The sequence below is a fragment of the Penicillium concentricum genome (assembly GCF_028827145.1).
Source record: "Penicillium concentricum strain IBT 3081 chromosome Unknown utg000002l_segment0_segment0, whole genome shotgun sequence".
NCBI classification, from domain to species: Eukaryota; Fungi; Ascomycota; class Eurotiomycetes; order Eurotiales; family Aspergillaceae; genus Penicillium; species Penicillium concentricum.
In genome coordinates this window covers 7,637,995-7,658,787 of record NW_026622755.1, presented here as the reverse complement: position 1 = coordinate 7,658,787, position 20,793 = coordinate 7,637,995, and the positions used below count along the sequence as shown (strand labels likewise).

At 48.7% G+C, this 20,793-nt stretch overlaps 10 protein-coding genes across 10 annotated transcripts; 3 read left to right on the top strand and 7 right to left on the bottom strand.

The window, feature by feature from the left end:
* Positions 1 to 720: 720 nt before the first annotated feature.
* On the bottom strand, positions 721 to 1,741 carry N7517_006631 (translation initiation/elongation factor MRX8; the record flags this gene model as incomplete). The annotated part of the gene is made up of 2 exons (XM_056724361.1): positions 721 to 1,147; positions 1,233 to 1,741. 2 exons carry the CDS (start codon positions 1,739 to 1,741, stop codon positions 721 to 723), a joined length of 936 nt encoding a protein of 311 aa, XP_056580611.1.
* Positions 1,742 to 1,914: 173 nt separating this feature from the next.
* N7517_006630 (putative AP-3 adaptor complex subunit sigma) lies at positions 1,915 to 2,530 on the top strand (the record flags this gene model as incomplete). The annotated part of the gene is made up of 2 exons (XM_056724360.1): positions 1,915 to 1,983; positions 2,045 to 2,530. The coding sequence occupies 2 exons, from the start codon at positions 1,915 to 1,917 to the stop codon at positions 2,528 to 2,530; spliced, it is 555 nt and encodes a 184-aa protein (XP_056580610.1).
* A 679-nt stretch (positions 2,531 to 3,209) lies between these two features.
* Positions 3,210 to 3,577, bottom strand: N7517_006629 (uncharacterized protein; the record flags this gene model as incomplete). The annotated part of the gene is made up of 2 exons (XM_056724359.1): positions 3,210 to 3,491; positions 3,569 to 3,577. 2 exons carry the CDS (start codon positions 3,575 to 3,577, stop codon positions 3,210 to 3,212), a joined length of 291 nt encoding a protein of 96 aa, XP_056580609.1.
* Positions 3,578 to 4,014: 437 nt separating this feature from the next.
* On the top strand, positions 4,015 to 5,146 carry N7517_006628 (60S ribosomal protein eL8; the record flags this gene model as incomplete). The annotated part of the gene is made up of 3 exons (XM_056724358.1): positions 4,015 to 4,020; positions 4,292 to 4,372; positions 4,436 to 5,146. The coding sequence occupies 3 exons, from the start codon at positions 4,015 to 4,017 to the stop codon at positions 5,144 to 5,146; spliced, it is 798 nt and encodes a 265-aa protein (XP_056580608.1).
* Positions 5,147 to 5,881: 735 nt separating this feature from the next.
* On the bottom strand, positions 5,882 to 6,349 carry N7517_006627 (DUF3759 domain-containing protein; the record flags this gene model as incomplete). The annotated part of the gene is made up of 2 exons (XM_056724357.1): positions 5,882 to 6,054; positions 6,145 to 6,349. The coding sequence occupies 2 exons, from the start codon at positions 6,347 to 6,349 to the stop codon at positions 5,882 to 5,884; spliced, it is 378 nt and encodes a 125-aa protein (XP_056580607.1).
* A 514-nt stretch (positions 6,350 to 6,863) lies between these two features.
* On the bottom strand, positions 6,864 to 9,778 carry N7517_006626 (putative spindle pole body component; the record flags this gene model as incomplete). Its single annotated transcript, XM_056724356.1, has 5 exons — positions 6,864 to 6,899; positions 6,952 to 7,747; positions 7,816 to 9,372; positions 9,450 to 9,658; positions 9,719 to 9,778. 5 exons carry the CDS (start codon positions 9,776 to 9,778, stop codon positions 6,864 to 6,866), a joined length of 2,658 nt encoding a protein of 885 aa, XP_056580606.1.
* A 595-nt stretch (positions 9,779 to 10,373) lies between these two features.
* On the top strand, positions 10,374 to 11,870 carry N7517_006625 (WD40 repeat domain-containing protein; the record flags this gene model as incomplete). The annotated part of the gene is made up of 3 exons (XM_056724355.1): positions 10,374 to 10,411; positions 10,469 to 10,634; positions 10,692 to 11,870. The coding sequence occupies 3 exons, from the start codon at positions 10,374 to 10,376 to the stop codon at positions 11,868 to 11,870; spliced, it is 1,383 nt and encodes a 460-aa protein (XP_056580605.1).
* A 2,217-nt stretch (positions 11,871 to 14,087) lies between these two features.
* On the bottom strand, positions 14,088 to 14,840 carry N7517_006624 (uS17 family ribosomal protein; the record flags this gene model as incomplete). The annotated part of the gene is made up of 1 exon (XM_056724354.1): positions 14,088 to 14,840. The coding sequence occupies one exon, from the start codon at positions 14,838 to 14,840 to the stop codon at positions 14,088 to 14,090; it is 753 nt and encodes a 250-aa protein (XP_056580604.1).
* A 1,702-nt stretch (positions 14,841 to 16,542) lies between these two features.
* On the bottom strand, positions 16,543 to 18,288 carry N7517_006623 (glycosyltransferase family 20 protein; the record flags this gene model as incomplete). The annotated part of the gene is made up of 5 exons (XM_056724353.1): positions 16,543 to 16,675; positions 16,751 to 17,090; positions 17,139 to 17,509; positions 17,556 to 17,928; positions 17,991 to 18,288. 5 exons carry the CDS (start codon positions 18,286 to 18,288, stop codon positions 16,543 to 16,545), a joined length of 1,515 nt encoding a protein of 504 aa, XP_056580603.1.
* A 1,004-nt stretch (positions 18,289 to 19,292) lies between these two features.
* N7517_006622 (uncharacterized protein) lies at positions 19,293 to 20,406 on the bottom strand (the record flags this gene model as incomplete). The annotated part of the gene is made up of 4 exons (XM_056724352.1): positions 19,293 to 19,714; positions 19,825 to 20,184; positions 20,241 to 20,253; positions 20,323 to 20,406. 4 exons carry the CDS (start codon positions 20,404 to 20,406, stop codon positions 19,293 to 19,295), a joined length of 879 nt encoding a protein of 292 aa, XP_056580602.1.
* Positions 20,407 to 20,793: the final 387 nt, after the last annotated feature.

Below are 20,793 nucleotides of genomic sequence, written 5' to 3'. Positions count from 1 at the left end.
TTCCATCGGAACAAATATCCTTTGCATAGCGTGGTCGGCATTATTTGATCTTGCAGCATTACGATAAGGGGCCAGGCGTTTTTCTTTTTTATTTCCATATCTTTTCCATCATCTCTTATGTGGAGGTTTCTATCATCCTGTATCCCCGAAAATTGCCCATCCCAATGCATCTCTCATCGATACGTTTTCTTTGTCTTTGCTTGATTCGTATTTCACTTCCCATTCTGTTACCTGTCAAATCGGTGACATTGCCTGCTGATGTTCTTTTACATATTTTTCGCCTTGCTTTGTCCGTACGGACTGCTCATAATAGATTGATTATTTACAATCTTTATTATAAATTCTGTCACAAGTTGGACTGGTGTGTAGGTTTATTGTAATTGCATTTGGTATAGTATTCTGCTTACAGCAGCTGGCTCTAGATAGCAAAGCATTCAAATGCTTCGAACATGAACCATATTGTTACATAGTGGTCTGTATGCCGTTGTAGACCTATGCCGGCTAGTTCGTGATGGCGTACGATAGCTAATCCGATTGAAGGATTGACTACCATGGTCAAGTCAATCCTCGCCCCAGAAAAGGAACAAATAGTGTCTTATCTCTGGCCCCTGGATATGCATGCGCTCGGGGAAGGGCTGATCAGACCTGACTAGCCACACCAAGGAGTCAAGTCTAAAAACTCGACGATAATTTCGAATTCGGACAATATGACATGTCCTTTCACGACAAAGTAGCCGGCGTCTCTGCAGGAGTCGATACAGCGAGCCGACCACCCTGCAAACTCCCATCAATGCCAGCAGCAGACAAAATCGACCAACGAACAGCATCGATCCCCAGCGCCCGGCCAGGACCAATCGTCGCCTCAGCACTACAAGTCAAAATCTCACCCAAAGACCCAGGCCCCTCTGAAGCCCGCGGATCAGGCTGCACAAGAGGTTTGATACCCCGAAGCAAGAGCTGTAGTCGCTCGATACTGGAAGACGTGACACCAGTCTTCATCTGCTTCAATTTCCTAACGAGGAACTTATCGACCTTGGATAAAATGATCTGGTGCGGGATAGCGTGGTGTCGGAATAATCTGAGGATCTCGGCGTCTGTTTGCTTGATGCCGTGCGTACTGTCGATGAGAAGGAATGCGCGACGGAGTCTATAACTTCGTCAGTAATTGTACATCATAGATTGGTAGGTTTTGTTCCATGTGTTGTATGCACATGGAACAGCTCATAACTCACTGTTTCCGTCCCTGGAGATACTTCATAATCTCCGCTCCCCACTCAGACCGACTCGCCTTTCCGTATCCAGGCATATCAAGCAACACAACCTTCGACTCGCCGCCCTTTGTACCTCCAATTCCGAACGCATTCATTTCCCTCGTCCGTCCCGGTTTCGATGACGTCCAGCAGATCTCTTGACCCATTATTGCGTTGAGTAGTGAGCTCTTGCCGACATTTGAGCGGCCCAGGAATGCGACTTCGGGCTCGACGGATGCGAATGGCGTTGTGCGGAATTTGGCCGCGGACCAAAGCTTGAGGGGTGAGTGACGCGACGGTGTGAAGACCTTATCGGCGAAGGCTAGTTGTTCCTCTTTCGGGGGTCTGGTATCCCAGTAGTAGCAGAGGTCTGTTGTGGTGAGGTCTTTGAGCTCGCGCTTTGAATTCGGATTCGAGGAGGATAGCGCTCGTATTGTTGTATATAATGATATCCTGGATGCAGTGTTCCTGCATTTTGGTATTGAGTTCATCATGAAGTTCAAATATCCGAAAAAAAGAAGTCGATAAAAAGCCCAAAAAAAAGTAGAGTCGATATCGATTTCTCCAGATCGGCGCACGGGGCAAGTCTCCCGAGCCAAGACCGCATCATCATCTATCGCATCCAGATAAGACTGACCTCCTCTCCATTCCACACCAGTTCAAGATGATCAACGCAGTCCTCGTCTTCAATAATAATGGCCAGCCCCGACTGACCAAGTTCTACACGCAGCTGGTGAGTCGACCGCACTCACACCAAACCGGCACAAGACAACCCCAACTAACCCCCGAAACAGGACACACAAACCCAGCAATCCCTGATCGCGCAAATATACCGTCTAGTCGCCCAGCGTCCAGCAAGTGCATGCAATTTCCTCCCGCTCCCTCCTCTCCTCTCGCAAGGCGCTAGCTCCTCCGCCTCCGGGCCCTCCGATACCCCCACCCAAATCACATACCGGACCTATGCAACACTGTCATTCATCATGATCTCCACATCCACTGAGTCCCCGCTCGCTCTGATCGATCTGATTCAGGTATTTGTCGAGGCGCTGGATCGCATGTTCGAGAATGTCTGCGAGTTGGATCTTATCTTCGGGTATGAGACTCTGCATGCTGTGCTCGGGGAGATGATTGTTGGTGGTGTTGTGGTTGAGACGCATATTGAGAAGATCATTGCTGGTGTGCGTGCTCAGGAGGGATCGTTGGGTAAGAAGAAGGCTGTTCAGGCTGCTAGTACTAGTTTGGGTCGTGGGGCTTTGCCTGGGCTGGGGGCGTGGAGGTGATCTATAGAGGATATATCCTTTATCTTTTGATGAGCTGCATATTGATGGATCTGAGGAACGTTGTGTCCCATTTGGTCTATCTAAGGCGTTCTGGTTACGCATTCTAGACTTGCTTTCGCGGGATTTGGGAGTACTGTTTTAGACTTCCGGTTATGCCTTCTAATGATATATTGAGTGATGTGATTGTACATTGTGAAGTTTTGTAAAGTCCAATAGTTGAATTTTTTTCTTTCGGAAACGAAAGTGAGCATCCAGCTCTCATAGTGTGATCATACCCCAAAGGGTGATGAGTCCCGAGTAACCATTCCTGTTGTAACTGATGCAAGGTGGTGCTGTTCAATTCTAAGTCCGGTTTGCCTCTGGAGAGATCGATGGAACCACAGTGACTGCGGTGAGTTGGTTTTAATCCAACATATCGCGATCAAAACAGAGTTTCGTTCTTCATTTGGGTTTCCGTACCTCGGCTCATTTGCCTGGATCGGCTGCTACCAGCCATGTTTGTTCCATTCATAAGCCTTTGAATAGAATCCAGAGTCTTGCTTGTCGACTATATTGCATTCGAAAGGGAATTGTTTGAGCAGGAGAGGTAGGGAAGTTTTCACGTCTTCGAAGTTGCTTTAACCCTCAGAAGATCTCAACCATGCTCTGATGATGCTCGAGTTCTGATGGTAATGGAAATTCATGAGTCCTCTTCTTTGTCATGTGCGGTCCGCGTTCGGAACAACTTGATATAGTTCACGTGGAACTTGGCGTATTGTATGACATGAGTCTTCAGGTGATATTGGTGGGCAGTCGTATTGCTCGACTCAGTACCTGGGCTATGAACGAACACCGACGGGCAATCCAATCGCGGGCTGGACTGAGTTGCACCAGCTCGATTCCGAATTGGATTATAGCTGCGAGGTGAATGCTTTCTGGCTTGCGTATTCAAGCGATCCTTCCACTCCCTGCGGGTGTATCTCTGCACAGTATGTTATACTGTGGTACGTGATTAGTTTCCGAAGCTCTAAAAGCAACATCCAATCACCATTTACAGACGATGGACATCGTAGGAATAGTACCAGGTGTGGGGTAATATAGCGCCATGACCAATCCAGAGCTAGATATGTATCGGGAGTAAGGCTGATTTGCATACCCCAGGTGATCAGCGTGCTGATTCGAACAGAATACTGTATTTTGACATCGTTTGAATTTGAAGATTGTTTCTGAAGAAATTCGAGGGATACAAAATTAAGAAAACTATCGTTACCTTAGAGATTATGATCATTGAGGAAGCTACCCTCCATCGCTGCCGCCAGAATAAACAGGTTGGATGTCATGTGACTTAAACCACATGGTTATGGAAATTTGCCCTAGCGGAAAGCCCTAGCCCTGGTCACATGAGCGCGCTAGCGCGACCCACAGAAACTTCATAAGTTGCATCCACACGAACTTTCTCCTTTCTCATCCGTCAACCGTCAATCAGCGCAATCCCAGTCGACAAAATGGTGGTGAGTACATAAAATGTCTCTTGATAACAGAGACTTCTTCTAGTTCTCTCTCGCGATGTCTCACGACATTCGCTTTGCTTCAGATCTCTGATCTAAGCAATTCCGCCGATCGCGCACAGCCTCGAAAGAGATGTGTCGCGATCGTGTGATGATTTTGGCTGGAAGCATGGAGTCAATGCCCGTAACACGGCTTGGCTCATGTTCTCCTTAGAGTTCAAAGAAGATGCAGCACTATGTGAACAGCACGCTGATCTTCTTTCCTCAATGATAGCCTCCTACTAAGTCCGGAAAGAAGACCGCCGCTCTGCCCTACCCCCAGGGCAAGGCTGGCACTGGCAAGAAGGCCGCCAAGGTTCGTTTTCTCTTTCCCTTAGGAGTGCATTGAGTCCTGAAGACGCTAACCTTTCGTACACAGAACCCCCTTATCGAGAAGCGCACTCGCAACTTCGGTATCGGCCAGGACATCCAGCCCCGTCGCAACCTCTCCCGCTTCGTCAAGTGGCCCGAGTATGTCCGTCTTCAGCGCCAGAAGAAGATCCTGAACATGCGCTTGAAGGTTCCTCCTTCCATCGCTCAGTTCCAGGCTACTCTCGACCGCAACACCGCTGCCCAGACCTTCAAGCTCCTCTCCAAGTACCGTCCTGAGACTAAGGCCGAGAAGAAGGAGCGTCTCGTCCAGGAGGCCACCGCCGTCGCCGAGGGCAAGAAGAAGGAGGATGTCTCCAAGAAGCCCTACAACGTCAAGTACGGTCTCAACCACGTCGTCGGACTCGTTGAGAACAAGAAGGCTTCCCTCGTCCTCATCGCCCACGATGTTGACCCCATTGAGTTGGTTGTCTTCCTGCCCGCTCTCTGCCGCAAGATGGGTGTCCCCTACGCCATTGTCAAGGGCAAGGCCCGTCTCGGCACAGTCGTCCACAAGAAGACCTCCGCCGTTCTCGCCCTGACCGAGACCCGCGCCGAGGACAAGGCCGAGTTCGCCAAGCTCCTCTCCGCCATCAAGGAGGGTTACACCGACAAGAACGAGGAGGCCCGCCGCCACTGGGGTGGTGGTATCATGGGTGCCAAGGCCAACGCCCGCATCGAGAAGAAGCAGAAGGCTCTCGATGCCGCCATCAAGGTTTAAATGCTTGTGTAACTACAGCTTTTCTTCCTTTGATGTCTGTTTGACGGGATCGTTTTCTAATCGAAGCGCTCGGATCTCAAAAATAATAAGTTGTTATGGGAAACAACAAGGTGTTCAAGGCTTCGACGATCTATTGACGGCCAATTTAGCTTTAGATGGGTGTGAAAGAGCCCTTTGGCCCTTTTTGGATCCTGTTCTAACAAAAAAAGACACATTTTTTCCCTCACGAACTCCAATGGCCCTATGTACCACTTTTCTGCAGATACCCATGAATGCATTTCTTACCTGTTCAATCTATTGATGGTCTTTGTAGTCCCATCAGAACTAGGCATTCATGTCGTCTGCATGTATTTGTAGTGTATTTGTAGTGTATCTTTTAAATTGCAATGTGAGAGTTCATGTGCAGATATCTATAGATAAATCTCTCGATCGGCGTTTTTCTCAAAATTTTCTCTTCCCTGTGTGGGATTGTGGCACCCGCCAAGAATACCAAGTCTTTTCTAAAAGATAGTTCCGTCTTGGCACATATCTTAAACATCTCTACATACTCCTATCAAATGGTCTTCTATTGAAGAAACAGACCTTGTAGCCGTTTATTAAAGATCTGAGGATTCAAGACGGGGCAGGCTATATATATTCATGGATGGTAGGTGAGAATGAGGGGTAATACCCTTAACATAGCCAGTACACATGCTACTTATGTACAATATATATCTTCCATCCACACAAGACTATCTAGAACTGATTTCCATTGGAATCATACGCATCATGAACCTGCTGTCTGGCATCATACTTGGCCCGTTCCCTATCAAAAAAGTCCAATCCCTTAGACTCAACCTCACGGTCGACAAAGGCACCAGCAAATCCAGCAAGGATCTCCTTGGCCTTTGCATGGCTTTCGGGCTCGCCTATTATAACAAAGAAGTATTAGCATTTCTCTGTCTCTGCTCGACTTTGTCTACCGAATGATTAAAAGCGGGAAGGGAGGGGGTGTATACCGTTCTGAGCAACGTGGTTCTCGTAGGCCTTGGCTGCCTCGTAGCTAGCGGCACCAGCGATCAGCTCGTGGATCACGGATGGATCATGTTCTGGCTGGTCGTTGTAGGTGTTGTAGGCCTGGGCCTGGTTGGAATCGTCTAGGGAGATGTGAGTTAGTGGAAGGTTGGTAGGGAGTAGGGGATAATCACCACTGAACCAGCCCATTTTGAGATGAATTGTTAGGAAAAGTGGGAAGAGAGTATGAAAGAAAGATGTAAGAGAGGAAGAGGAAGAGGGGTAGTCTAGTGGGCTTTTATACTCTTCCACTAGTGTCTGCCACATATACCATTGAGGGGCATGTTCAGAGATATACATAGTCACATACAAAACATCCAGAACATCCAGAGGCAGAAATACATATAGAAATAACAAATGGGTTTACACCCTCAGACCTAAATATCGATAGTCATGAAAAGGATAAAAGACAAGGCTGGTATGAAATTACAGGAAGATCCAGAGGTCCACGGCCAAAGCATAGGAGAAAAAAAAAAAAAAAACAGAGAAACCCAAAAGCCCAGCCCCATGCCCCCAGAAGACCAGAGATGCTCACCGATCTTTTTTTTTAATATGAATGACACTGAGAAACCCCGTCTAAAGACACAAGTTGAAGCAAAAAGCAAGCGAAAAAGGTGTATAGTGTGAAGGACGAGACATAAACGTGATCGCGGTCATTTGGTCATTAACGTTGAGGAGGTCGTGAAAGCCCTTGGCGTACCTGTATATTTTGTTAGCCAGTTCAGACAGAAGTAAACTATATAATCACTCACCTTCATTTGTTCAATTCTCGCCTTCAGTTGGCTGGTGACTTCCGCGGCTCGCTTCCAGTTCTCTGCCGGTTCAGAAGATCTGGGTTGCTGCTGGTCGTCTTCGGTCAGATGTGCGTTGGAGTCTCGGGTTGAGCGTGTGGGGCTGCCAACGGTCGAGTAACCGTATGTAGGGCTCAGATTGCGTCGGCCGAGGCCGCCATTGCGACTGCTGGGTCCTGGTGATTCCATCCCGCTGGACTCCTTCTCCTCACTGGGAGTAGCAGAGGCGTAGCTTCGAGGACGCGAGCTTTCGAAGCGGGATCCCATGTGAAGACCAGATCGTGCAGCAGCATTGCTGTTGCCGATGTGGTCTTGATACATGGAGTTTGTGTCTGGCATGCCCATGCTTCCGGCATCGGAGATAGCGTTAGGTGGGCTTACGGCAGATGCGCGAAGTGCTCGTGCGAGTTCACGCTTCAATCTTTCGATCTCTCTCTGCTGTTTTTGAACACTCCCCTCCGCAGTTTCTGCGTCACTCCGTGCTCGAACAAGTTGAGTCTCTTTCGCCTTGATGCTTAGGACATCGCGGGTGTGGTCTTCAATCAGCTGTGCATTCTGGTTCTGAAGTTCAGTGATCGTTGAGTTGAGCCTTGAACGCTCAGACTTCATATCTTCCACTGTTCGGTACAGGTTTTCTTTCTCCGCCCGTAGTTCTTCCAACTCAGCACGCTTCACCTTCTCCGCCCGTAGTTCCTCTAACTCAGCACGGTCGGCAGCTGCCATAGCATTGGCGGCAGGTTCAGCAGGCGCCGAAGGTCTGGCAATGGGCCGACCCGCAAGGCCACGACCAAGACCGAACTTAGGAGCGGCTGGTGGGGGAGCCACATCCTCTTCCGGGGGGCAGCAACTCGTCTTGATGGCGATGCAGTGGTTCCAGGGCCAGCAAGCTTCCGTTGCAGTTTGAGAGCTGATCCAGGAGTTGTAAGGCCGGGCTTAGGAGCACCGAGCTTCGAAGGGATTCCTCTGGATGCAGGCTTGACTGGGGGTTCTTCTGGGGCAGGTGGAGCGGCTACAGGGGCTAGTTTTTTCAGTCCCGTTGCCGGCGGCCTCTTGCCAACGACCTTCCTGGCAGCCGGGGCAGCGGGCTTTGGGGGCGCCACAATAGCCTTGGGTCGCTCCTTGGCCTTGACTTCGGCGGTTCCGAAGTACTCTTTGATTTTGGTTTTACGAATCTCGTCAAGACCATCGAGATACGGGTTCATGGCCCGTTCACCCAGAATCTTCATTAATGTACCCAGAATTTCAGCAGCTCCTTCACGGATTGCCGGAGCTGACTCGGTCAATAGCTTTGTGCCGGCATCAGCGATCGCTTTCTGCTCTGCCTTGGCTGGTACTATCCGGGTTGTGCGCAAGCAGCGAACCAAAAACTTGACAGTTTCCTGCTTGATCTGTGGGTTCTTGTGCTTGAGATACTCGAAGATTTCCTCCAAGCAGTCCGTAAGCGTTGTCGTCGTGAAGACAGCATCCAACGCCTGGCCCAAAGCATCTGCGACAGTCGTTTTCTTTTCTTTCAGACGTTCAAACATGGGTGCCATAATGACGCTTCGGTATTTGGTGAATCCGTTGCGAAGACCCCTGGCCAACACGTCCACGCAGTTCGCAGCTACCGTGGCGACAGCGACGTTAGCGTCCTTCATGGATTTGGCCAATCCCCTCACGATCTCATCGTAGGGCCCGTCCTTGATTCGGGGAACGTTGATAACGTTATAGAGAGCGTCCAAAGCTTCCTTGCGGTCCTTCCATTTTGCCGAGGCCAATTGATCATGGAAGTTTTCAGGGATTTTCTTCATGACATCAACCGGCTCCGCCAGGTCGAAGGCATCAACAACCACCACATCCTCCTCCTCGTCAAACTCGTCGCCGGCTGGTTCTACACCGTCCTCGCCTGCCGGTGCAGCACTGGCCGCGGCCATGGCATCTTGTTGTACCCGAGTAAATCGCTCTTGCTTCGGCGTGGGGTCCTGCTTCACGGCTTCGAATAGTTTCTCTAGATCTCCCTGTTGCACGGGTTTCAAATCGGCCCAGAACAGAGGCTTGATGGCCTCCCGCAGCCACCGATAGAGTTCCACGGTCAGATTTTGTGCTTCCGCGCGGACATTTTTATCGGCATGACCAAAAACCTTGGTCAGCGCCTTCAACGTTTGCTTCGGGTCGACGATCTTGCAGCCGAAGTTGTGATAAATGAGGGTCAAGGCCGCGAGAGTGGCGGCGATCACCTTAGGTACTTTGTGTGATAGTATAGGTAGTAGTTCTTCGATCACCGGATCGGCCTTATCCAATTCGACGCATAATAACAGAGCTTCCTGGGCGCTCGCTTTACCGGCCGGTCGTGTAGATGGGAGACCTTTCTCAGCAATTGGTCCAATTGTATATGTGCGGGATCTATAAAGGAGAATAGTGTTAGTGGATTCAGGGGCGACCAAGAAGACCGTCGCGACTAAGACCGGGGGTTGACGCACCTCGTGCAGGCCTGGCCTCCTCCGAATTTCAAAAAGGCGCAGTATGCTGCAAGACCTTCTGACTGTGCTGCGACGTTGGAATCTGCCACTGCCCCTTTCCAAAGGCCGGGATCTTGTATGAATGGTACGAAGACCGGATGTGATTCATCTGGGGTCTTTTCAAATTGCGCTTTCGCATCTTCGTATCCCTCCTTTCGGACTTTCCAGTTCTGTATATCGTTAGACTTTTCAGTGATCCTGTCGGTCTAATTACGCAGGAATGAGCGCACCTTGTGAGCGAACCGGTCGGGTAAGGGTAAGGAGGAGAAGTCCTCTGTGGCTTCAGCCATTCTGACGGGCGAACGGGGAACTATCGGCTGGAAACGGAAGGAGTCAGCACGTTTTGCAGTGTACGATCAGAACTGTGCATTGCATCAAAGCAGGTTCCGGAGAAAGATATAAAAGGTCCTGAGTTGGTCGCGGGGAGTGTCTCGGGGGTGAGTTCAGATGGGCGTACTGTGTTGGGTGCCCAAAGGGTATGAAAGACAAATTTGTCTTGGTCAATAAGACAGCGATCCTGACTAGAGCAATATGCAAGTCAAAATATCAAATGTACATTGACAGGGGGTTGAAGATATTAGTCGAAACGGTTAAAAGAAAATAAACAGTTGGAAGTTGAAGAGAAAGTAAACAAAAGCCTTGGCAGATTGTTTTGTTAAATCCCCCGCGGTGGATCACAACTTCATATTTATTCTCTTCTCTTCTCTTTTTTCTGTTTCTTCTCCTTCTCTTGGGATCAATTCGTCAATTCGCCAATTCGCCAGCTCACAAACCCTTTCAACTCCCCTTTATTTCGATACCGCTCCCGCTTTCCCCCTCCAACAGATTTCCGAACTTGGTGTATGCGCATTTGGATAAGGGAAAGCAGAGAGCACATATAACACCATGAGCCAACTTCTTACGTCGCGACAGGCGGAGGAGCTGTATGTGACCTGAGTTGCTTCATTTAGGGGGTGATCGCTGATGGTGTTTCGCGACAGACATAAAGGAATAATCGCCTACCTCACCTCTGTGAATTTGCACCACAGCTCCGCCGCTTTACGAGAAGAACTAGGCGACTCGATCCGAGTCGACGATATCACACTAAAGAAATATGAGGGGCTGTTGGAAAAGAAATGGACGAGCGTAGTCCGTTTACAGAAAAAGGTGCGAAGACCGGGCACAATACCAGCCTTCCTCGTGTTAACATGACATTCGGTATAGATAATGGACTTGGAAGCACGATGCGCTGCACTCCAGTCTGAGCTGGACACCGCTACCCCGACTTCGCTGAATCGCAAAAATCAAGACCCAGTCTCCTGGCTGCCTCGAGCACCAGCGCGCCACGACCTCCAATCACACCGAGCGCCAGTATCGTGTCTCGCTTTCCATCCAATATTCTCTTCATTGGCCTCCGGCTCAGACGATACCACAATCAAAATCTGGGACTGGGAGTTGGGTGAACTAGAGCGCACAATCAAAGGACATACCAGGGCAGTGTTAGATGTCGATTATGGAGGACCGCGCGGAGGCACACTTCTTGCATCATGCTCGTCAGATCTGACGATCAAGTTGTGGGACCCGGCTGACGAGTATAAGAACATCCGAACGCTACCAGGACACGACCACAGTGTTTCAGCAGTTCGGTTCATTCCATCCGGAGCTGCAGGGTCTCCAATGTCAGGAAACCTGTTAGTTTCAGCTTCTCGCGATCTCACACTGCGCATATGGGACGTCACAACTGGATATTGTGTCAAATCGATGCAGGGCCATGGGGACTGGATCCGAGATGTTACACCATCCCCAGACGGCCGGTTCCTCTTCTCCGGTGGAGATGACCGAGTTGCACGTCTGTGGGATATCTCTTCGGGTGACACAAAGTCAACATTCTTAGGCCACGAGCACTATATCGAGTGTGTGGCCTTTGCCCCGCCAACAAGTTACCCTCACTTCGCAGCCCTTGCAGGGCTAAAGAAGCCACCGCCAGCATCATCCTCCGCCGAGTTTGTGGCTACTGGTTCTCGCGATAAGACTATTCGTCTCTGGGATACCCGCGGAAACTGCATCAAGACTCTTATTGGCCACGACAATTGGGTCCGCTCATTGGTTTTCCATCCCGGCGGGAAATACCTTATCTCGGTAGCTGATGACAAGACCATGAGGTGCTGGGATCTCACGCAAGAATGCAAGTGTGTGCGAACGATCGTGGCCCACGAGCACTTCATCAGTTCGCTTCGGTGGGCGCCGCCTTTGGTTAAGGATGCCGGTGCAAGCGAGGGTGCGAAGGGTGCCGAGGCTACGTCTAACGGGGCGAAAGAAGACCCCAATGCGACAAAGATGTCCATTCGATGTGTCCTGGCGACTGGCAGTGTTGATCTCAAAGTCCGGGTCTGGGCAGCATGATTTTTGGTTTGAGTTAGCACCGAGGAGCCATGAGAAAGAAGATGAGGTCGGGCAACACCGAAAGCTGGAGATAAATAAACCCCCATGCTCAATTGATGAGGGAGCACCATGTCTCTCGGGGTCATAACTCCAAGCTGAAAGGTTCAGGATTTGACGGGCACATTGCCGTTTCTGGGTAAAGGAGTTGGTTATTCTTCCGTGATACCAGTGACTTTCTTTCTGTTTACGAATGATTAGGGTTTTGGGCTAGACAATTTCGTCTAGGCTAAACCCATGTTTATGATGTACACTGTTTTTTTTTGAATTTTGACATGTATGGGTGGTTCCTCTACTTCCTTTCCCCATACATCCTTTAGACCTATGTATCTTTACATATGCACCTTTACCGGATTTTCCCTGGTGGGGCTTTCCTATTTGAGCTACCGCCGCTTTTATGAGGGTGCTCAGACTCAGTCTGAGTAGATGCCAACACGGGCTCAGATCAGTGATCATGCTCACCTGGGCAGTTCAGTCGCGTGCAGAATGACCGATCATCAGTGCTTAGTAAGTGCTCGTTAGTTAGAGTCATCTATATCTGCCATTTATACCATCCATACATTGTCGTACAGTCAGATTTCTGTCAGTAAGTGATGCATATTCATTGATCTTACCATAGCTTGCTTTACACTCTGAATTCTGTCATATTTGACACCTTATGAAAGGTATGGGAAAGTACGGTAGGATGGCTATAAGTCCAGATGATCACAAATTCAGGATTTGAATTTGGATTGTCTCCAGAGCAGCAAAGCCTCATAAACAAAGAAAATAGGCTACCTAAAACTTCCAATTAGAAGTATCAGGTTTGTTACCCCATTCAGACCAATTGACCTTTTTGGGTGGCTTAACTAGGTCGAACCAGTAGGACTTTGCCTCACTCCAAGGCGTTGGCTTAACCTCAATACACTGACGGAAGCCGACCATAAAACTATAGGCTATAAATTAGTAAATCCCTTTGGAGCAAGCACAGTGCAACTGCTAAGTCATTTGGATTAATAAAATTGAAGGAGCAGGGTACGGAAACACAATGATGGCATGGCGAAGAGGGAGAAAGTTAATAGCTAAGTGATGCAAGAGAATAGTGAACTTGTATGTTTGGCATATGATATCCTATTGCTTTCCATTATTTCTTTATTCCTATAGGTCTATTTCTTATGTTCCTTCATCCTCTATTGCTATTGGTCTTCTTCATTTATTTCCTTTTCAAGGTTGTTCCTATTGACCATATCGCCGTAAATAGTCCATCGTCTACTATACTTACTGGCCGAATGGCCTGCACCGAAAGTACTAAGAGCTTGTCTGACACTATACAGAGACAGCACTAGTGAGAGCAGTATCCACTCCAGTCGATCCGAATAGCAGCTGTGCGAGGCACAAATATCTTATATAGAAGGTATAATGCCACCCATAAAAATAATTATAAATATCAAATATGTACATACCGCAATTTAAAGTTACGGACATACTAGTCAAATCAGGTGTGCGGGATAACTCACGAATAGGCTACCGAGAGCTGACCACTTCACTAGTTAGTAGGCCTTGACGAGTCCCACAGCACTGGTGCTGCAGAGATAGTCCGGTCGTAGCACTAAACCCTCGGTCCTGTGCTGTAGTGCTACGGCGGGAGTGCTATAGCTACATTGGCTTTATGTTACTTTGCAAATCCTTGTTTCGATAGTCGGACACAGATGATGTGCGGACAGTATGATTCATATTGAGGAAAACATATAAAACAAACATAAAACTCAGAACTAGGTATCAACAGTCCAAACACCTCGCAACCCAATGTCAGGGCGAGGGTTTACGAGTGAGCACAGGGCCAAGTGCATCATCCCCTTGTCCAGTATACTCATCATCATGGTAGATCAAAGTTCATAACTGTATATAACTACTCAGGGACGTGCTCGGTTTTACTTAGTGATCAAAAAGCGGCAAGAGGTGAGCACTAAAATGGAAAGGGAAAGGTCTCGAGTGCCTGGCAGTATCCGGTACATATGTAGTTGGAAGATCCACCCATAAATACAACATCTCACAATGTAAATGAAAATAGATTGAAGCGGTATAATACAGTACATAACCTCCGATATGCAACACGAGGGCCAAAGGACAAGACAGTTCAAATACTGAAGCCCGTCCCAAAAAGAGCTAAACGTACACTTCTTCAGTCAAAGCTAAAACTGCTCATTGCTCAGCCTCCTTCATTCTCTCCTGAGTAGTCCTCTCACTCTCCGCCACTCTCTCCTGCACAATCCTCTTAACCTTCCCGATCCGCTCATTCTCCGCATGAATCCGATGAATCAACTGCGCAGTAGAAAGAACCTGACCCTCAGGCACAGGAACACCAGCCTTAGCTGCCTCCTGCACAAGATCAACCTCACGACCAAGCCGTTTCGACTCACGGCGGAGATACTTCGCCGCCCAGCGGGTCTCACGCTCAGCCTCACGCTGCTCCTTCGACAAAACAGCAGGACGGTCTTCAATCGCCACGCCGAAGGGAGTGACGATGCGCTCGACGACGTGGTGCACGTTTCGGCTCTTGGGCGCGCCGGACGAGAACTCGATTACGTCGCCGTCGCGGAGGGAGTTGCAAGGGTCGGACACTAGGTAGTGTGTTTCCTGGGGATAGAACTTGCGGATGTGTCGGTCCCAGAGGGTGTGGCGGTGGCAGACGCCCACCGTGCGGTCCATGCGGCCGACGGAGACTACGGTGCCGGTTTTCAGGGCTGAGGCGTAGTTGCGAAGTCGGGAGGGCGCTTGTGTGTCTGTGCCCTTGGTCTTGGGTTGTGTGGGAGTTGGGGTGGTTGTTGAGGCGTTGCGGAGGGGTGTGGTGAGGTATCTGGTTGATTGGAAGATTGAGGGGCGTGTCAGGGACAGAGGTGTCGTGATTGAGGCGCGGAGAGGCATTGTTGCCCGGAGGAGGTGGCTTGGTGCCATTGTTGGTGGGGGAGCAGGCGGTTGCTCTTCGGATGATATTTGGGTGGGATTGGAGAAGACGAGGGATTGGAGATGGTCAAGCACGCGAATGGTTTATGGTAGTGGTGACCGCCCAAATGGTTGCGAGCTTGCGGTGTTTGCAGTTGAGGATTTCGAGAATTTCTCGGGGAAGCATGTTTGCACTGTTTGCACTCTAGTATAAGACATCGACTTGGATGGACTCGGGAGTAACTGGGCTATTTGATAGCAAAATCTTCATAAATAAGTACGTAGATTGCATCTGCACTTCTTATTGTTTATATATGTCTTTAGAGTGTCTAATTCACCTAAATAGATTTCCCAACCCCTACCTCGGCCCTCATAGATACCGCTTTTGAGATCATCACTGTCAAGAATCTCAATTTATGTGTTTTTTTCATTTTGTAAATGCATTTTTTTGTATCTTCTACTCTATAACAGAGCGGAAAAGAAAGCCATATAGTGAAAAATGATTAGTCCGAACGGAGCAATTTCAAGATAGATGCAAAGAAAGCTTGCCCTAAATGCGGGTGTAAAATCAACTAGAACTTGATTGGTATCAACTTTCCCTCACTACTGGACTCTAGGGCTTGTCATTTTACATTGTCAGATACATAGTTTTGCATCGGACAGCGCTATAGCTCCAACCGGCTTCTAAGAGGACCTCGGGTGCGCAGAATGGTAAAGGTTGGATCTCATGATTATGTGGTGTTGTCACATTGCCAAAGACGGCGGCACTTAAGTCAAATATCTTTAGTAAACCAACTCTCTTCATTAGTGGTCCAAAGTCTGGTCTGGAATGACAGATAGGACGTCCATTCCGGAATACATGCGGTGCGGGATCGAGCTCTTGCTGGCGAACATAGTATTTCTTGGGGTCGTAAGCAGCGACTTGTTCCTCCTCTATGGGCGACGAGAGGGAGATTCTCGGGAGAAGGACGACCTTGGACATAAGAGATATCCAGGGTGAGAGATTTTCCGAAGGGATTGTCGAATTAAGGTAATTTGGTTAACAATAGATGATCAAACAAGGCCTCATATTAGTGCAGGTGGCTTTGCTCACTGATTGGACACTGGGAATGATTCCAGGGCTGGAATGAGCAGAGCCAGTTATTACACACGTAACTGGCCTGGTATTGTTTCCTTTGAGTATCACTTTGCACAAGGATAAGATATATTTAAAGCTATTTTGATCTCCAAGTACCATAGGTCGATTATATCAAAGGTTAAACTTGTCTAGTTTCCCCAACTCACCAAGTCTCAATTACAAGCGACGAGGCAGCTCTACAGAAAAAAAAAGTAGAGAGAGTAACACAAACGTGTGAAAACACAAAGAAACTTCCCCAAGGACACAAGACCCAGTTTGGCTTGTTTGTTCATGTTCGCTGTCTCCCCTTTGGGATATAGTCACACTCTGCCCTGATTTCCGACTGGGAGGAACCATTAATCCAGCTCGGGATATGTTTTGTAGTATAAATCTGGTCTAGGAGGAAACCCAACCTGTATACAGAAATCAAATTTAGAAAGAAAAAGAAAAGCAGAAACCAACAAGAAACCTCTAAGAAAATACATTTCGCCTCATCCATGTTCGTGAAGGCCATCTAAGTTTCATTTGAAAGACCCCGTTCCGACAAAGCACCAGGAAACTGGGAACATGTCTCGGAAGAGGAACATCAAAAGATTATTACGCGTCTTTCGTGGGTAGCACATCGCCTTCGACTGCATCCTCTTCCGCCAATTTCTTGGATTGGAATTTATCGGCAGAGTGTGCTGATATCCGGGTGAGTTCGGTGACGAAGGACTGGCCCCAGAATGCGCTAGAAGAAATGGTCAGTCGGGAACGAAATACAAGAAACAAGGGATGATCTGGGAGGGTTGACAAGGAAACGTACCTGGTGTACTTGGACACGTATCTGTCCAACTTGGCAAAATTGAGAGCCCTCTGTTCGTCGCTCATAGTCACGGCTTCTTGGTAGGCGCCTGCCAATTCTTCAGTGTTCCAGGGGTTCACAATGATACTGCCGTTCAGACTCTGGGCAGCTCCGGCGAATTCGGAAAGCACCAACACTCCGTGGCGCTTCTGTTGAGTGGCGATGTACTCGTACGCCACCAAGTTCATGCCGTCACGGGTAGATGAGACAATGCAGGCATCTGATACGGCATAGAGAGCGATGAGCTCGTCGAAGTTGACGGACTTGTGCAGGAAGTGAATAGGCTGGAACTCGACGGTGCCTTGAAAAACGATTAGCCTCGTTCAGAATACCAGACGAAAATACTAACCAAACTTTCCATTGATCCGACCAACCAGTTCGTTCACCACGGCCCTCAAATTCTGGTACTCCTCAACATCCTGCCGACTGGGAACGGCAACTTGTACCAGCACGACCTTTCCAACCCATTCTGGGTGGTCGCTGAGGAACACTTCGAGCGCGTGCAACTTCTGGGGCACGCCCTTGATGTAATCAAGACGGTCGACACCGACCATCAACTTCACACCCTGGAACTTCTGCTCCAGCATGGCAATACGCTTCTGGACCTTCTCCTTCTTCAATCCTTCCTTGAACTTCTCAGGGTCAATACCAATGGGGAAAGCTCCGCATGTGATAATCTTGCCCTGGAACTCAATGCCGTTGGGCGTAGTTGCAAGTCCCCTGATCCAGTTAGATATAGACTCTAGATTGTGTAGGGTATACTAACAGTAGACGCGAGCAACTGCTCAGGAAATGGCGGGTGTAGTCGTAAGTGTGGAAGCCGATCAGGTCGCAATGCAGGACACCCAACAGCAATTCATTCCGCACGGGGAGGATTCGGTAGATCTCGCTACTAGGGAACGGTGTATGTAAGAAGAAACCGATCTTCACGTTCTTCTTGCTGTCGCCGATCTCCTCGCGCAGCATCTCAGGAAGCAGCATCAGGTGGTAGTCGTGAACCCAAATCAGGTCACCATCCTGTACTTCCTTGGCAATAGCCTTGGCGAACAAACGATTTGCTTCCTTGTAAGCTTCCCAGGCGGACTCGTCGAAGGTGATCTCGCCAGGGTGGTAATGGAACAGAGGCCAGAGGATGGAGTCTATCCAAGAAACCAAAGTATCAGTATACATTCTAGGAACTTCGCGGGGAAGAGTAACTGACTGGAGAATCCATTGTAGTGTCGATCTGCCAGTTCATCATCGATGAATACTGGCACAGCACCGTATTCTTCCTTGAGGCGCTGCGTCACGACGGGAATCTCGGGCTCGGGCACCTCCAGACCGGGCCAGCCGTACCACTGAAATGTGGTTGATTTTGAGAGGCCACTCAGACCACTGACTAACCCTCCCGAAGACATTGAGAAATCATATTTTCCATCATCAGACCGCTTGATCGTGATCGGCAGACGATTTGAGACCAGAAGCAGGCGAGCTTCGTTCTTGGGCTCGATCGAAGGCATGATTATCGGGAAGGGAAAAGATTATATTAGAGAGGTATGTTGCAGGCACAAGGGATTCCTGTAGAGGCAGTTAGGACTGAATTTCGTAGGCGGGGAAACCTTGGAGATCATGACGAATGCGAACCAACCTTTGGAACAAGTGGGGATATTCACTCCGGATGAGCAACAGACTAACAATTTGTCTCCATAAGTAGATACTAGATAGTAATTTCAAAAAGGTCGAGGCTTGTGAAGAGTAAAAAAAGAAAGAAAGGAAGGTGAGCAAGGCGGGGGGGGGGGCACGGAAATGCGAACGTCACTGGAACTACGTGTGGACCTCAATATCGCTCACATGGGGGACAGTGAAAAAAAAATTTATGAAAAGCAAGGAAAAAAGCAAGGAAAGGTTCTTTATTGTAATCTGGAAAGATATTTTCAGGTTTCCAGGCAGGTTTCTAGTCATTTTGACTCCGCATTGGAGGATCGTACAGGCCCAGTCAGGTGATCGCAATCTTCACATGAGCGTGTCTTTTTTATTTTGGATGTCTTCTAGATGTCTTCTAGATGAATTTTTATAAGTATTTCTAGATGTCTTATAAGTTTTTTTTTTAGATGCCAATTTCGATGGATATTTATAGATCTTTCTAAAGGTCTTTTAAGTGCCTTCTCACGTCATTTTAGATGCCTTAGATGCCTATAAGTCTTTTCAAGGGTCTTTCTAGGTATCTTTTTATGTTCTTTACCTCAATTTGATAGAAAGATGAAAATGTAAAAATCAGGTGACCGTCGCACAGCTCGCATGGCCCAGTGGTAAGGCGTTCGTCTCGTACTTGCTTAAGATACTTAACGAAAGATCCCCGGATCGATCCCGGGTGTGAGCATTAAGGGATTTTTTTTATCCCCCTCCCTTTACATTGGAATGCTAAAGTGTTGGTAAAAACGGAGGTAGCCATTTTCGGCTGATGTATGTACCATCAATTAGCGTTGTGGTGTGCCAAACGTCTCTACTAGTATAACCATGGTCATCACAAAGCCGACCTCTCACCCGCAAGACTCCATTTCCCATCCGAGTCAAGAACCGTCCGTCCCTCATCCTCAAGCTTCATCAGCACCTGCAACACACCACGGGAAGCAGGCAGATGCAGAGACTCAGGAACGTCGCGGTAAATGCGCTTAACCAATTCAATAGGCGTCCACGCTTGCTTGCTTTCCGGGGAGGCCTCGCCAGCCTCGACATCAAGCTTTCCAAATCGTAGAACGCGTAGGACCTCGTCTTCACGCTGCTGTCGGTGCTTGATGTACTCGGTGATCCGCGTGCCGGCGTTCTCCATCACCGCTCCGTGGCCTGGGTACCCCCGGCCTGCGGAGACGCGGTCGCGCATGCGATGGAGACTGCTGAGGTAGGTCTTCAGGTCTTCAAAGACGGCTGTGCCGTGGCCTAGGACGTCTGTGGGTTTGGGTTAGATGTGTCATTATATAGGGATATTGTGTATCGTGTTTTATTGGTGGAAGGGAAGGAAGGGTTGGATGAATATAACCCGATATAAGGACACTTACTGTCACCCGTGAACATAGCATTCTCCTCCTCGAGCATAAACACCATATGATCAACAGTATGTCCAGGTGTATGGAATGCTGTCAAGGTAGCACCTTCAACAGAGAACACCTGACCCTCCTGGATATCCGTCTGATCGGTATCAGGCTGGTGTTTGAAGATCTGAGCCTGGGGACAGAGTTTGAGCAGATCTGATAGCCCGTTGACATGGTCGGGGTGCCAGTGTGTCAGGAGAGCCTGGTGCACTGTTGCTTTTTCTTCTGAGAGAACGGACTGAAGGTTTGCGGCCCATGTGGGCTTGCCTTCTCCTGTGTCTATTAAGATTCGCTGGTGGCCGCGGCCAATCAAGTATGTGTTTGTGCCTGAGTATGTGGTTAGGGACTGTCTTCTGTGAGTTCGGATGGAATATCATGCTTACCTTGAAGGGTGAACTGTGTTGCATTGTGTGCTATTGATCAGCCTGTCATGTTCTAGTGACATCATGGCATCTATGCACTCACCTTCCCCGGATTTGCGCCTAAGATTCTCACGACTGAAGCGCTGAGGCGCTCCACTTCTGGGAGTTGGACGAGCTGGGTCGCCATTTTTTGAGGTGGGTGGGGATAGTAGATGGAAGGGGGAAATATAACAATGCGGTCCTTATATCTGGATCCAGAAGTGCAAATCAGTAGTCAACTAAGGGTCGACTTATCATTCAAGACACTCTTCTAGGCTTGATGTGGATGGATGAGTTGTGGTGAGAGTGAGCTTGAGATATCGAAGTGCTAAACTTGCCGAACCCAATGAAAGAAGACGACCTGATGGCGTGCAAGTTAAATCTTATACAATGAACGCGGGGCAGAAATTACCCAGGCGTGCCTCGGCAAGCTTATCTCAGCCTTGATGTGTCCGAGGGATCCAGGGTATTTCTGTCTAATATGCCGAATATGGTTGAAATACTATACGAATCTACAACATACGAAAGGAGTACA